This window comes from Notechis scutatus, chromosome 1, assembly GCF_049901735.1.
Source record: "Notechis scutatus isolate UNSWTSFEM ecotype Mainland chromosome 1, rNotScu1.2, whole genome shotgun sequence".
In the NCBI taxonomy this organism is placed as follows: Eukaryota; Metazoa; Chordata; class Lepidosauria; order Squamata; family Elapidae; genus Notechis; species Notechis scutatus.
The window spans coordinates 5,001,013-5,018,034 of NC_142009.1; the positions used below are offsets into that span (position 1 = coordinate 5,001,013).

General features: G+C 43.3%; 1 protein-coding gene across 3 annotated transcripts in view; it reads left to right on the plus strand.

Annotated features, from left to right (window-relative positions):
• P2RX5 (purinergic receptor P2X 5) overlaps positions 1–10,765 on the plus strand; it is a 37,596-nt gene extending 26,831 nt beyond the window's left edge. For 2 of the 3 annotated variants that reach the window (XM_087970344.1, XM_087970282.1), the window contains 4 exons: positions 461–554; positions 5,026–5,091; positions 7,823–7,905; positions 10,139–10,765. In XM_087970344.1, coding sequence (XP_087826470.1) covers positions 461–554; positions 5,026–5,091; positions 7,823–7,905; positions 10,139–10,259 — 364 coding nt within the window. In that variant the 3' untranslated portion in view covers positions 10,260–10,765. The remainder of the gene's footprint in view (positions 1–460; positions 555–5,025; positions 5,092–7,822; positions 7,906–10,138) is intronic. The other variant, XM_087970374.1, reaches the window with a different exon arrangement.
• Positions 10,766–17,022: the final 6,257 nt, after the last annotated feature.

Consider the following 17,022-nt stretch of genomic DNA (forward strand, 5'->3'; position numbering starts at 1 on the left):
AGCAAAGGATAATTGGACATTGGGGCCCAAGTTGGAGGCATTAAAGGGAATTTATTCTACTTTGTGTTATTTTTGTGTCGTGCCCCGGGTCATCGCAGTAACGCGGCTGTTAAGTGAATCTGATTTTCCTCACCAGAAGGTCGCAAAAGAGGGATCACATGATCCCAGGACATTACAACTGTCATAAACCCATGTCAGTTTCCAAGCATCTGAATTTTGATCACGTGACCATGGAGATACCGCAACGGTTGTAAGTGTGAAAAACTATCATGTCCCCTTTTTTCAGTGCCATTGTAATTTCAGTCACTAAATGAATGGTTGTAAGTCGAGGACTGCCAGTAATCAGACAGTAAAGTCTGTCGTGATTCAACCAGCGATAAAAGCCAAAGGGGGAAAAAAGAGACTTTTCCTTTCGCTTGGAAAAATTAATCGTATGACATTTGATGATTTTTTTTTCCAGATTTGCCAAGTATTACCGGAACGCGGCTGGTGTTGATTTCCGAATGCTGATCAAAGCTTACGGGATCCGTTTCGATATCATGGTGAATGGCAAGGTGAGGTCAGAGGCACAGCTGGGGGAAAAACACCACAGATTTGCGATGGTGGCGAATATCGGTAGCTCGGGTATAGCATGAAGATAGAGGTTCGTTCCCCGAGGTTGTGGAATTGGTTTTCCAAATGTTTCGCTACCAGGCTAGGTAACATCTTCAGTGGGGATGTTGGGGTCTGTGTTCTTCTTATTGTCAACTAAAAAAAATACTTCTTTGGTCTTTTTAGTTGCCAGCAGAAAGGGAGTGGGGGAAAGCAGTGCATTCCTTAAATGCTTCAGATAATTGCTAGGCAGCCGAAGCTGTTGGCGCACAAGATTATTACTGGAGAGCATGATTGATGACTTTTGGCTATGGATGTGTCTACACATCCAGGGGGTGGGGAGGGGAAGACCAGGGTCAAGGGGGAAATGAATGATGTTTCTTAGTGTCGGATGCACCCAGGTAACACCGACATGGTCACTCCTAATAAATCCTTTTTTTTTTAACTCTGAGAGATGCAGCTAGAGACTTATGATTTGAATGGGGGTGGGTTTGTCAGAGTCCTGACACTTATAAGGGTTCGTGTGGTGAGTGGTCTTGTGTGGTGAGTGTGGAGGTCAAGTCAGATGAAGATCACATTAGGTGAGGGTCTTGGGCAGGGTGGGATTCTAAAATCCCAGCAACCGGTTCTCTGCCTGGTTGCTGGGTGGGCATGGCCATGGTGGGTGTGGCCTACCAGAACTTTCGGGAGGACCATTTTTTTGCCTTCCCCAGAGTCCAGAGGCTTGCCTTGGGTCTCTGGGAGGGCGAAAATGGACTTCCTCGGGCCCTGGAGGGCCTCCGGAAGCCGGAAACAGCCCATTTCCGGACTTCCTGAACTTCCGGTACTTCCGGTTTTTGCCTGTTTTTCACCCTCCCAGAGCCTCCAAGTGGACCCTGCACTTACCTGCATCGAAAATGGGCTGTGTGGAGATTTCTGGGAGGGGAGGGGTGGATGGGTCCAGCAGGTCAGTTCAACTACCAGTTCGGCGAACCAGATGTAAATTTAACATCCGGTTCACTTGAACCGGGCCGAACCGGCTGAATCTCACTCACTGGTCTTGTGATGGTTTCCTGCTTGAGCAGGGGGTGGGACTAGAAGACCTCCAAGGTCCCTTCCCACTCTTATTATTCTCTGTTCTAAATAATAGAGTCCCACTGGGAGAACTGTCTTTTTTTTTTTAAACAAGTTTTATTAATTTTCAAAACACACAAGTCATCATTTTCCATTACATGTTTAAACCTTTTTCCATTATAAATTTAACAAGTCAGGTAAACTATAATTCTATTTTTAAACCATTTCCATATAAACATACAAAAACCTCTTATCCAATTTCCTTTATTTCTTCTTCACTCTTATTCAATTTTATTATTATTATTTCATCTACTTCTTTCTGACTTAGTTACCATTATTCTCATTCTATATTTCTACAAGGTTTTATTAATTTCCCCCAAAAAAACAACATAATCACACAACACACAAAACATATAAAAGATCTTTTTGGAAAGTAACTTGGACCCAGGTATCTCTTTTCATGGACTTCAATTATATTCAGGCTCATCTTACATATCATTACTTATTTTATTTACCATTCTAAGTCTTCTATATTAACTTCTTCCACATATTTCACTCGCCTTGATTCTATCTTAATTAATCATCTTAATTTGAGTCATTATATTTATATCTTTTGTCCATTCTCTATTATACCTTTGTCTCATTCCTTTTAAAAAGAAAGAAATTTCTCCTGAAATCACTAATCAGAGTATGATGCCTTTCTATCTCCCCACTAAATTAATCAAATTAATCTTTAAAATACCCAATCCGATTTTGCTTGGTACATTCTAACTGCATAATACATCTAAAACAATTAAATACCTAGTTAAGCAATAGATTTAAATATTAAAAACAAAATACTATAATGAAAGTTTTATAATAACATCAATACCATAATCTTAATAAACTCTTTAATTAAAGTTTAATATTCTAAATCTCCCCTCATATTATATTTTCAAACCAATCATTATTAACATTCCAACATTTTAATCTCTTATCAACTCTCAAACCATTTAAATTTTCTATTTCTGATACAATACTACAATGTCATCTTATGTACCTTGCAAAATCTCTTTGAAGAAATTATACTTATCCTTTATCCCTAAAAAAATTTCTTTTTTTCTCATTTAATTTCAAAACTTTGTAACTTTTCTCCACCTTTTTCTTTCTTTTCTTCCCCCAACAAACCTTTCTAGCCCCCTTCTAGCCCCCTTCTTTCTAGCCTCTGCCTTACTGGCTTCCTCTCTGTCGCATTCCTCTTCCCTTTTGTTTACCATCCTTATATTGATTTTGCACCTTGTTTTCCCTTTCTTAAATGTTTTTTAAATCTTAAGTCCTTTATTTCTCTTCTTTTTCCTCTTCCTTCCTCTTGGTCGAGTTCTGAGATTTATTAAAGATGGCTTCCTTTCTTTGTTCTTCTTCTGCTGTCTTCATCTGTTGCAATGTTTGTTGATAATTAATAAGCGCCATTTCTAAAAAAAGGAAGGCTTCTTTCAAACCAGCTTTACCATTTTGTTTTGCTTGCTCATAGTCTTTTCTCAGTTCCTCGATAGAAGAAGCCATTATAAATCTTTTCTTTTCTTTTTCTTACAACAGCCAAAATATTCCAAAGGAAAAATAAGACAATCCCAAAGTTCTCAGTCAGTCCAAACCAAGACAGAGTTCCCACTCTCTCCTCCTGGGGTAGTATCAATTAAAGAAAAGGAAAGTCCAAATCTGTTTCTTAAAGTCTTATTACAATATATTTTAGTCTTTCAATCCTTAAGGCATCTCCTCCAACAAAGTCTTAGCATACAAATATTTTTTTAAGTCCTCTCTTTTCCCACTCACCGCTTAGAGCCAGTTTTCACCTAAAAAAATAGGTTTCTTAATGTTCACTTTTTTATTCCGTAAAAAAAAGAGGGTAAGCTATCCTTTCAGCACCATTAAACTGCCGCTTTTTTCCTCTTCTCGAAGGTATCATTCAGAAAGTCATACTTTTCAGGAATTTTGTTAAATATGTCTTAGAGTCCTAGGAACCAAGAAAGACTTTCTCCTCTCAAGCACTTTCTCCACTTCCTCCTGCGCATTCTTACCCGGCTGCCAGCTTCTTTGTGGCGGCCATTACAGACCGCCGCTGCACCGCCCTGGGAAAGGGGTTCTGCCGGCTGGGGAGGGGATCTGCAACACCCCAAACCCTTCTCCGGATCCCCTACCTTCAGCTGCCCCTGCAGGGCAGCCCAGCTCCGCACTCCGCCTGGGTCGGAGCCCCAAAAACGCTAGCGCGGGCAGGATCGCGCAGCTTCGCAAATCCTGCCGCCGCGGCCGACAAACCGGAAACCGCTGGGAGAACTGTCTTAAGGCTCAAAGCCAGGGGTGTCATACATGTGGCCCACTGACCGGATGCATCACTTGTGGGCCACACCCACCCCAGCTCCGCGAATGGGAAAAACGTTGCGATATATTACGTGACAGCAACGTGACGCAAGTTTGATACCCCATTGTCAACTCGTAAAGCATTCCTGGTCTGCTCTGAGTTGCCATAGGCAGGAGAAGGGGGGAGAACTGATGGAGCAGCTTGGTTGCTATGACCGGAAGCACATTCCACGCACACCTTTCTACAGACTGTGTCCCAGGTTACCAGAGCCAGACGGAGAGGCGTGTTTTCTACAGCCCAGGAAAATTCTCTGCTGGAGAATGTGATTTATGACACACCCTGGGTCATAGGTGGGCAGTAAATTACGTGGGGCGGAGCCAACTGCACTAGGGAAAGTGCTGACATGTTGCTCCTAATAAATAATTGGATTTCTTTTGAAACTTGGCTTGAGGCTCTTGAATTAATTAGGGCGTCCATCGGAACCCTGACACCTGTGCTCTAAGCCATTGTTTCTCAACCGTGAACACTTTAAGCTGTGTCACCTTCAACTCCCAGAATTCTCCATCCAGTGATCCTGCTGGGGAATTCTGGGAGCTGAAGTCCACGCGGCTTAAAGCGGCCCCATTTAAGAAACACTGGTCTTAACCAGTACAGGAAGTCCTCAACTTACAACAGTTTAGTGACGGTTCGAAGATCCAATGGCACTGAAAACAGGGACTCGTGACCGTTTTTCACACTTCACGACCGTGGCAGCTTTGCCACGATCACGTGATCAAAATGCAGACGCTTGGCCACTGACTCATATTTACGATGTTTGCAGTGTCCCGGGGTCACGCGGTCCTCTTTTTGCAACTGCATTGATTCACGTTAACAACTGGTGCAAGAAAGGTTGCTCACTTAGCGACTTTCTCCCTTAGCAACAGAAATTTTGGGGCTCCGTTGTGGTTGTGATGCAAGGACTACCTGCACAAACTTTAAAATCTGGGCACATCGCACAAATTCACTTTTTCGTTTTTTTTTCTCTTTTGTTTTCTTTTCTTTTCCAGGCAGGGAAATTTAACATCATCCCAACGGTAATCAACGTGGGATCCAGTCTTGCGCTCATGGGAGTGGTAGGTCAATCATTCGGTGTGGAAGCGATCTATTGTCGGATTACAGGCCGTCCTTAGGAGTGGTGCGGTGGCCTAAGGGTGGAGTTGTCGCCTCACAATCAGGAGGCTGTGAGTTCGATCCTAGGTAGAGGCAGATATATTTCTCTCTCTGGGCACAATGAGAATATATCTGCCGAACAAAACTCCACATTGGCAACAGGGAAGGGCATCCGGCCAGTAAAACACTCGGCTAGCTCCATTCAGTTGCCCAGACTCCAGCCCACCAGGGATTATGAGTTCGTTAGAAGATGATGATTAAAAGATGACAGGCAGGCTTTGACGTACAACCCTTCATTTAGCGAATGGTTCAAAGTTACAACAGCACTGGAAACAAGTGGCTTACAACCAGTCCTCGTGCTTATGACCGTTGCAGCATTCCCACGGTCTCGGGATCATAATTCAAGGCGTTTTGATAACCAGCACATCTTTATGACTCTGGAATCATAAAGTTATGATTCTGGAATCAGGCAATCATTATTTGTGAGCTGACTTCCAACCAGCAAAGTCAATGAGGGAAATCTGGAATCATTTAATGACCGCACGATTGACTTAACGACTGCAGTGATTCACTTAACAACCATGGCAAAAAAGGTGATTAAAATTAGGTGTGGTTCACTTAACAACAGCCTTGTTTAGCAACAGAAATTCTGCTCCTAATTGTGGCCGTAGACCAAGGACTATGGTCTTATGTTATTATCTAATTACAGGGAGTCGAATTATGACCACAATTGAGCCCAAGACGTCTGTCACTAAGTGAAACATTTGTGAAGTGAGTTTTGCCCCATTTTACGACCTTTTTTTGCCACCGTTGTTAAGTGAACCACTTCAGGGGTTAAGTTACTAACATGGTTGTTAAGTAAATCTGGCTCTTCCCTTGATTTTGCTTGTCAGGTGGTCACAAAAGGGGATCACATGTCCTCGGGACACAGCAACGGTTGTAAGTACAAGTCAGTTGCCAAGCATTCTGATGATGTGACCACGGAGATGCTGCAATGGTCGTATGTGTGGAAAAGCGGCCATAAGTTACTTTTTCAGTGCTACCATAACTCTGAACCGTCACTAAACAAAACTCTCGAATTGTATGTTGAGGGCTACCTGTATTATCTTATTGTATCCTATGTTATTAAGATATTATATATCTTACTAGCTCGATACCCATGCTTCGCTACGAAAGTATGTGGTCGGGCTTAGTTTTTGGGGAGGAAAATAAGGGGGGAAATGTGCCTCTGCCTACCAGCATCCATCGGTATTCATCTAGCTAGTGTCCTGTCAGTGTGTGAGTTGAGGGCTGTTTGGAAACTGAAGCAGTATTTGCTGTGTGAGCAAGGAGGCAGCAAGGAGCCTGGGCGTGGCTTAGCTCAACTGTTCTGTACTAAAGCTGCTTGGTGCTCTGAAACTGAAACTTGTCAGAGTATATTCATGAACTGGAATAGAACTTAGTAACAAAGTCAGCCAATGAATAGGCATGGCAACAGACCGGACAATGGGAGCTGAATTGGAAAGTGAAACTAGAAGTGGCCTGGGTGTGGCTCTAGTCTTGCTTGCTTGCTGAACTAAAGTGAAACTTGTTTGCTGAAACTAATATCTGCTGCTGCTTGCGTTTTTGCTTATGTCACATTGAAAGAATCTACAAATGGTATTGTAAACTTTGCTCATTTTATGTTTATAAAGAAGTTAATGATCCTGCTGAATCAGTCATCTGTGTGCTTTCTGGACTTGAATTTAGGCTGCAAACTCTTAACAGAACTCCTCTCCTCTGCTTGTGTTTTGCATTTGGAAGAGATTTCTTTTCAGGTGGGGAGGGGGAACAGAACTCCTTAGCATCAGAGCGTGTTAATAACAATAATATAGGAAATACTAATAGCTCTGATGGTCATTTGGAAAAATCCTTTCTTAGTGAGCCCTTAGAAGCCAAGAGGAACATACGGGCCAAATTTCAAGTTTGTAGGCTTTAAGATTCTGGAGATTTTGTGATGATGCGTGAGGGGTCTTTCGCTTTTATATATATAGATCAGTGGGGGCTAACCTTTTTGGGCTCCTGTGCCAAAAATTGTGCATGTGCTTACACGCTTGTGCTCCCAGCACCCAGAAGGCAATGTGTGCCCCCTTGCCCCCTAGGCATGTGCACGCAATCCCCACCCATCCACTCGCACCTGCCACCCCCTTACCTGCACTACACCTCACAGCTAATTTTCGGCTGGTTTGAGGCCTTTTTCGGCCTCCCAGAGGCTTGAGGAAGGCTTCTGCAGGCCGAAAACTAGGCCCATTTTGTCACTTCCGGTATTTCTGGAAAAACGGGAAATGATGAAACGGGCCTAGTTTTCGGCCTGCAAGGCCTGCAGAAGCCTTCCTCAAGCCTCTGGGAGGCCGAAAAAGGCCTCAAATCGGCCAAAAATAAGTTGTGAGGCGGTCCACATGCGCAGTGAGGTTAAGTTTGCCTGCAGCTCGTATGCTGGCACAAATGCCACCTGCGGCACGCATGCCATAGGTTCACCATCACGGATATAGGTTCATCTGATCATTTAAAGCTGCGCTTTTGGCTTTAAAAATAAAGCATAATAAAATATAATTTAAAAACCCTCATTTATTTGCACGCCACTGCAAATAAGAAACCTTTTTAAAAAGTTATGGTTAGCACGTGGATTTTCCGCTCTGTTTATCTGGAATTGTTTCTGCCATCCAACCCACCCAGGGGGCGTTTCTCTGCGACTTGGTGCTGCTGTATCTTCTCCGAAAGAGCCAGTTTTACAGGGGGAAAAAATACGAAGAAGTGAGGTAGGTTGCCTGCAGCTGCGAAGCCCTCTCGATTCATTGATTTCTTATTTCCTGACAGTGAGAAGAATTAATCAGCGGGACGACTTGCCTTCAGAAGCGCTGTGGGTGCTTTATCACTGGCGACTTTTAAGAAGAGACTGGATAGCCATTTGTCTAATGTCTGATTTAGCTGGGGGCTGGACTAGAAGACCTCCAAGGTCCCTCCCAACTCTGTAATTCTGTTCTGTGTAAAATAGTGTGTAAAAAAACAACAACTACCTATGTAGTTGGTAATAGTCTACGTTGATTTGATGGTCCATCACCAAGCAAAGTGTGTAAACCTTCCAAATGCTGAAACGGGACAAGGAAGGGAAGATTGTATCAGATCTTCCATCCTTGTGGAGGGTCGCGAGATGGGGATGCCGCTCTCAAAATGATGGGATCTAGATCACAGGAGCCTTGAGTAATCTTAAAAAAAATCCCTTGGAACGTTGCAAAAAAACTTTAGGGAATTCCTGGAAGGTTGGCATTCAGACACAACAGCATCTACAGACACATAGAGATAAACCACATTCACACACCATTTAAAAAAAAAAGACATTAAAAAGCTAACAAGGAAATACTAATAAAATAAATCTGGAACAGATCTTTTCTAGCAATGCAGATAGGCGGGGATTAAACCATCAAAGCAGGCAAACCATCAAGCAGAGAACAATCACCAAGGAAGCACCAAGAAAATGACGCATACACCAACACCGGCAGGGTAAACTAGTGTATATATTCTAGTCTGTTTCCTTCTTAGCTTTTTATCCTCTCTTTTGGATGGCTGATAGTCTGTTAGTGTATTGACAAACTCCACCCCAGGACAAGCTACCGATAGCGCTCGACTTTACAACAGTTAGTTTAGTGACCATTCAGAATTACAACAGGGCTGAAAAAAGTGACTTGTGACTATTTCTCACACTTATGGCCATTGCAGCATCCTCACAGCCACGTGATTTACATTCAGATGATTGACAGCTGGTTCATATTTGTGATGGGTTCAATTGTGGTCGTTAAGTCGAGGATTAGCTGTGTATAGACAGATAAACAGATAATCAGAGTTGGAAGGAACCTTGTAGGTCATCTAGACCAGGGGTCGGCAACCTTTTGGACCTCAGGGACCACCAAATTCATAATTTTAGATCCCAGGGACCACAAACTGGTTCTGTGGGCGTGGCCTAATTTGTGGGTGTGGCTTGGTGGTCATGTGACTGGCTGGGCATGGCTTGCATGTAAATATTATAAATATTGATATAAATATTGATATATATTTTTTTTAAAAGAGCAACTTTTACCCAAAATCAGGCAAAGCAGGCAGGCAGATTGAGTTGCTCACAGAATCACAGATTCATTCAGAAATCTATCTATCTGCCATCGGCTAGCTCAGTCTGTCACATAGAATTTGCTTGCAAGCAAACTCACAAAGTTAACTCACATCATGTATGTACATTTTGAATTTTTTATAAAAAGAGCAACTTTTACGCAAAATCAGGCAAAGCAGGCAGATTGAGTTGCTCACAGAATCATTCAGTGATCTATCTATCTGCCATCGGCTAGCTCAGTCTCTCAAATTCGCTTGCTGTGAGTCTGCACTGAATTTGCTTGCAAGCAAACCTTCAGTCCTAAGGGAGGTTCGGCTGTACTTAAAGCAGAGCCGAAGATCTAAAGACTAGCTAGAAAGCAAGAAATCCAACCATTTCCTGCTTCCTAGCTAATCTAAATCTCCCGGCACAGCAGAACAGATGATGGTCGGAAAAAGGGAAAATAGCAATTTAGCAGGTAAGTTTGCCAGGTAAAGAGTGAATGGGGCGGAGAGGGTTCCCGCAGGCCACGTGGACAGCACAGCCTTGTTTCTGTGCAGCCTGGATTAATTGCTTTGGGGGTAACTCTGGGGGTGAGATTTCTCTGCGGCCCACCAAAATTTTCTCACGGCCCACCGGTCGGTGAATGCTGATCTACACCAACCCCCCCGCCCAAGCAGGAGACCCCACACCATTTCTGACAGATGGCAGTCCAGTCTCTTCTTGAAAGTCTCAAGTGATGATAACTCCCACAACTTCCGAGGGCAACTTCTGTTCCATTGGTTGATTGTTCTCCCCACACTCAACAGTCCTGATGATGTTACCTAATTGGGTGATGAAACATCTGCTAGAAAGCCACCAAGCTTAGAGACTCCACATTTTGCTGATTTTCCCAACTTTTCCTCGTGTAGGTTAAACACCCAAAACACTTTACCGGCAAGCACCGTCGACGGGAACCAGTCAGGGAACCAGAGTGAAGATTCTTTATCTCAGTTGGATCAACCTGAAAAACTACAGACAGTCGAGACCTAATGCTGTGTTTTTCTCTGGAAACCACTCATCACAACGCCATCCGTTGTTAAGAGAAACCACGGACCACAGAAAGCTGCAGGAAGGGATTCGCTTAAACTCTTAAACTGCCTTCGTTTTCGGCATCCTGAACCTAGGATACTGCACACGGCAGGATTTTAACGGTTTAAAACCGAAACCAAATTGCCAGGAAATCTTGAGTGAGGACCGTAGCGGTGTGGCGGATATACATTCTCTTTTGTGTGGCTTCTGGATAACCTAACACAGCAGCTGCCAAGCGTATGTCAAAAGGCCATTGAGGAGCGGAGAGGACGGTTGTCCACCTTGAAATTATTATCATTGTTCTCCGCGCAGTCGACCGGATGATTAGACTGCATTTGGCATCGAGTCCTTCCCCAAGAATAGTGCGGTGGCCCAGAGGTTGCGCCACAATCAGGAAGGCTGAGCGTTCGATCCTAGGTAGCGGCTGATATTTCTCTCTCGGGGCACAATGAGAATGTATCTGCTGCTGCAAAAAAACAACCACCACCTCCGTATTGGCAATAAGGGCATTCGGCCAGTAAACACTCAGTCCCGTTCAGTTGCCCCGACTCCATCCCACAAGGGATTACGAGGTCATTAAATGACAACAACAAAAAGTCCTGCCCGAGACCCCAGAAAAGGCAGATGTGGATATTTGATGATGGTAAAGTTCTCGTTGCAGGATGTCAGCTATTATGAGTAAATCCGCCTTTTGCAATTGACTGTTGGCGAATTTGTCAATGCCAATGGGCCTTCAAGTGGTGCTGGGGTTGTTTTGGGTTTGCCCCCAAGGCACCTATTACTATGGATACCACCTTTGCTTTGCTTTGCCACAGTCATTTATTACAGGCAGTCCTCGGCTTACAATTCATTTAGTAACGGTTCGAAGTTACAACAGCACTGGAAAAAAAAGCGACTTCAGCCATAAGACTTCACACTTAACGAGCTTTGCAGCAGCCCCCATGATCCTGGGATCAAAATCAAAACTGACTCATACTGGTGACCGTTCCTGTGCCCAAAGATTAATGTGTGTCAGGATTCCGGCAGTTGCCCTAATTAAATCATGAGCCTCGAGCCAAGCTTCAAATGAATTTATTGGAAGCGAACATGTCAGCAGGAGCTGGTTGAAGCCAATTTTGAGACACGTAATTCACTGTCACTAGGATGACCCAAAGGGGCATGACACAAAAGCAGCAAAGTCACAAAAGTAGGTAAAGTCCCTTTAATTCCTCCAACTTGGCCCCCAATGTCCAGTTATCATCGGCTGGAGAAAAAAAACTCTCCCAAGAACAGTTTTTAAAGGGAAGAAATTCAGTCCGAACCCAAAGTACATCTAAATTATAAATAAAAACCAACACAAACCACGCTGCAGCAATTAACGAGACAGGGCAGGATAAGGAATTGCAGACTTTCAAAAGATAACAAAACGCACATGGTTGGTAGAACGCCAGAACCCAGTTAAGACTTGACAAAGATAATGCACGCTTTGCTTCCAGCACGGTTCTGTGCGTAAACACCCTTTTTATCCTGTTTTCCCAGCTGCAGCTAATGATGGGAATCAGGGCCCCTTTCTTCCCCGTAACCCATGTTGCTCCCTTATCTGTTCCTCCCTGCGTGCCCTAGGATGAAGAAGGGATGGGCCTGGGTCTTCCTCTGAATGCCGAGTTGGACTGTGCCCTTCCCCAGTTTCCTCCACAGCCACCAGAGCCACACTCCCAGGCAGCTGTTTGACCTACCCCTCAGAATCACATTCCTGTCACGGGGCATGATAGTCACCCTTGCCCTGGTTTCTCCCCCACCTCTTTGGATGCATCATAATTCATATTCTCCAACGAAACACATCCATAGCCAAGAGTCCCCAATCATGTTCTCCAATTAGTGTTTTGCATGACAGAAACTTCGGTCGCCTAGTTACAATCTCTGCAAATTATGAATGGAATACACTTTCGATTCCAAATTGCTGCACTGCACTTCCAAACTCCTCCCCCACTTTCCTGTTGGCAACTATAAAACAGGCATAGAAATGTTTGATGAGCTGACGTGATCCCATTTTGCAACCTCCCAACTAGCAAAGCCAATGGGGGAGCTGGATTCATTTAACAACTGTATTACTAACTTCTCAACCTCAGCGAGTCATTGTGGCAAGAAACGTCGTAAAATGGGGGCAAAACTTAACAAATGTCTCACTTAACGACAAATTTTGGGCTGAACTGTGGTCATAAGTTAAGGGCTACCTGTAATTATCAAATTTATTTGCCGTCCGTCTCGCACTTCAAAGCGACTCTGAGAATAAGGATATTCTGGAGCATATTTCTCTGGTCTTTTTAGAGTTTCCAACAGAAAGGGAGGGGGGGGGAGCAGTGCAGCAGCTTGGAAACCAAAAGTGCATTCCATAAATGTTTTCAAAGATAGTAACTAGGTGACTGAAATTTCTGCCATGGGAATATCTAACTGGATTGATGACTCTGGGCTATGGATGTGTATCATTGGAGAATTACGATACACCCAGGGAGTGTGGGAAAACCAGGGTCAAGGGTGACAGTGAATTATGTGCCTCAGAGTGGGCTACACCCAGGCAGTGCCACCATGTTAGCTCCCAATAAATCCTTCTGAAGTTTTGAAAAATTGGCTCGAGACTCATGATTTAAATGGGGGTCACTGCTGGAATCCTGACACTTGTTTGAAATTATATGATAGCAAGACTTTAGCCGTCTTGCTTCCCATTCTGCTATCCGCTTTGAATCTCTTCCTGCAAATTGTTGAGCCTGTGGAATTCAAAAAATAAATTCTTGAATTCAAAATAAATTCTTGCAACATGCATAAACCATTCTCCAGCCTGTGGGATTAGGCCGGCATTCTAAATAAATTCCTGCAACGTGCATAAACAATTCTCCAGCATCCAACCAACTCATCAAACGTAACTCCACGGTGAAGATGGGCTGGTCATTGGCATGCCTTGAACCTCCACTTCAGGGAAAAAAAGAGAGACTAAATTTTATTTTTTTTCTGCAATTTACACACAACCCAGGTCTTATTTTATGACCGGTGCAGAGTGGCAAATCTCAGGAATTAAATCAATATTATCTACGGAACTACAAGCCATACTCCTGAGGGCGGCTTCACCAGGAATTTCTGTATGCTTAAAAGATAAAGTGGGTTGAACTGAAAAGTTTTAAAAAATGAACATGATTTTGGAAGAAAGAAATAGATTAGAGGTTTTTTTAAAAAACAAACAAACTATAAAGTAAGAGAGATTGTTGTGTTTGTTATTGTGTTTCTTTTTGCAGTTTGGGCTTTTTTTTCTCATTTCCTTTCCCATCTTTCCTTTTCTCATTTCCTTTCCCATCTTTCCTTTCCTTCCTTTCCTTTCCTGTCTTCAAACTTGGCAACTTTAAGACTTGTGGATTTCAACTCCCAGAATTTTCCAGTCAGCTATGCTGGCTGGAGAATTCTGGGAGCTGAAGTCCACAAGTCTTAAAGTTGTCAAGTTTGGGGACCTCTGCTTTACATCCTCACAGGGTGGTTATTGCGAGGAAATTAGGAGGAAGCTTTAAGTATTAAGTCACTAAGCAAATGGCTCTAAGTCGAGGGCTGCCTACAATCCAGCAACTGCTTCCTTCCTTCCCAAACAGCAGATCTACAAACCCCGTCAATGCAAGCACTCGACTTATGACCGTTAAGGAGCCTGCCCATGAGTCGTAAGTTGTGACGGTTGTAAAGGGGGACATCCACCCAATTTTATGACCGTATTTTTTGGTTGCCACCATCGATAACTGTTTGCTATGGGCCGTTTTTGCCCGAACCTGGAAATAAAATGGCAAGTACGTTGTAATTCATGGTCATGTTAAACACAGAATACAGAAAACAGCAGTAAATGCGGGCTGGTTTACTAATCAGCTAAAATGCAGTTGTGTCAGTAGGGGGAGAGTGTGTGTCAGAACTGGGTGGTAGATTTCACTGTGGAGGTGAGTGAATACAGGTCAAGGTGAGTGAACACACAATCAAGATCAGGTGAAGGGTTATTACTGCTTTATAAGGCCTTGGTAAGGCCATACTTGGAATATTTTCACCCAGTTTTGGTCACCACGATGTAAAAAAGAGGTTGAGACTCTAGAAAAAGTGCAGAGACGAGCAACCAGGATGATTAGGGGGCTGGAGGCTAAAATATATGAAGGATGGTTGAAGGGAATGGGTATGTCTAGTTTAATGAAAAGAAGGATTAGGGGAGACAGGATAGCAGAGTCTTCCAATATTTGAGGGGCTGCCACGAAGAAGGCTGGGGAATTCTGGGAGTTGAAATCCACGGGTTTTAAAGTGGCCAAGCTTGAACATCTCTTAACACAGACCGAAATTTACAGTTTCTTTGCTGAGACACGGAAGCAATGAATGCAAATGGGAGATTGTGACCAAAAAATAATGCATTTGCATGTTTCCCCCTGAATTTTGATTTCACAAAAGTACCAGCGAAGAAGCATTGAGGTGCAGTCAGAAAAGGAAAATCCTTTGATTTTTTCCCCCAAGACCTCTCCTGTGTCTCCAAAGTGGACTTTGCAAAAAAAAAAATACTTTGCTGTCTATTTATAAAAGCTGGGCTACGTGGGCTTTTACAAATGCAAAGAAAAGGAAGAGAGCAAAAAGTTTGTGGTCGTTTCTGTGTAACTTCAACCTTCCCTAAAAAGGAACCAGAACTGTCAAAAAAATCCATTTTAACAGCCTGTTTCTCATCACTGCCAGCCAGGATCCTGTTAAGCCTAGATTAAGAATGCAACATCTCGGTCTGTTTACTGGACAAATAAGCCTTTTCCACTATTGTTACCAATAGCCACTGATTTAACTCAAGATTCCAGAAATTCATCTGTTTCTCTTTTAAGGTGAAAAATCTGGAGCCTGATGGCACCTTTTCCCACTAATATTTTTTTAAATTATAACGCGTAGTTTTTTGTTTAGGACTTTCAATAATATTTGTTAGAAAAAAAGCAAACAGCCCCCAAACCACCTCAAAATGACCTATTTCTCCACCTTGCTTCTGGTGCCCAGGACAATTTGCTTTCTGCTAGATTTTTCCTGAGTGTGACTTTTAAGTCTGAGAGTCTGAATTCAGTGTACTTTCATTGTTTCAGCATCTCCATCCAGAAATCTCTGCACAGAGAATCCTAAATACACAGAAATGTGAGGATGAATTTAGAAAGCTTACCACCTTAAATCTCAAAAAAAAAAAAAAAAAAAAAAGAATAGGTAAAATTGTGGCACATCAAGCATGACTAAAATATAAGTATAACCAGAGGACTGCTGAGAAACAGAAAATGACAGAATAACTGGGATTTTTTTTTAAGTTAAAGGAGAAAAAGATGTATAAATAGCGGAAGAGGAATGCATTAGACAAATAACATTTAACCGTGTGTGTAGAAAAAAAAAAGAATGAGAATATTTATAGTTCAGGACTGAATTGTGGGGCCCTTGGTGTTCTCTGAGCTTGGTGGTTTTCTTGCAGACGTTTCACGACCCAAATAGATAACATCATCAGTATGTGTGATGGTGGGATTTGCTGCCTATTTATATATAGTAAGCTTGCGCTGGGGTGGAATTCGTTAAGAGACAAATAGACTATCAGCTATCAATAGATACGTAGAGATGAAGCACATTTACATACCATTCAAGAGAGTCAATTAAAAGCTAAGAAAGAAACGAAAAGACCAGAATATATTCTCTCTGTCGACACTCAGTTAAGAAGGAATTAACACCAAACAAGCAACCAGAGAACAAAACCCTGTGTGTGTGTGTGTGTGTGTGTGTTTGAGAAAGGGAGAGAGAGAGAGAGAGACAGAGAGGGAGGGAGGGAGAGGGAGAAGGAGGGAGAGAATATGAGAATATATCCTGGCAGGGCATATGCTACTATATATTAACAGGGAGCGATTCCCATACTTTCTAGCACTGATGATGTTACCTGGTTGGGTAATGAAATGTCTGCAAGAAAACAACCAAGCCCAGAGAACACCTAACAGTCATCCTCCTCCTCCCTGCACACACCACTCCGTTCTAGCACTGAAGACGTTATCTAGTTGGGTAATGAGATGTCTGCAAGAAAACCACCAAGCTCAGAGAGAACCACAGAAGTGGCATGATCCCTCTGGCTTCAGTTGCATTACATCTTCTTGATTTAGCCTTGCACCTTGTTCCCAGCAGCATTTGAGAGGCTCAAAAATAAAGTCAGCAAAGGAACTCTCTCCCCCACCCCAACCCCTGCTTAAATTCCAAAATGATAAGTTGATATTTATAGTTTCCTGGGACTGGCAACTGGAAGACTTCAACTCCCAGAATTCCTCAGCCAGCCATGTCTGGCTGAGGAATTCTGGGAGTTGAAGTCCACAAGTCTTCCAAGTTGCCAGGTTTGGAGACCCCTGCATTACCTTGAGTAGGTATGAGAGAACTGGGTCTCTACCAACCTTGAGGTGATGGGGAGCAAAGGTCAAGATCCAGCATCCATCACCTTTGGCCACGCTGGCTGGGTTTATGAACATGGCCTATAAATCCCACCCACCTGCCCCACTTCAAGATCAAACTCCCACCGAACTCCTTGCAAATGTTTACTTGGAAGTAGCTTCAAGCCAAACGTCCCTCAATCCCCCCCCCACCTACCTAGGGATAGGTTCAGGGAGGGCGAAAAATAGGCTGCCTGGAAATGGGCCTGTTTCCGGCCTCCAGAGCCCGGGAGGGCATTTTCACCCTCCCAGAGGCTTGAGAAAAG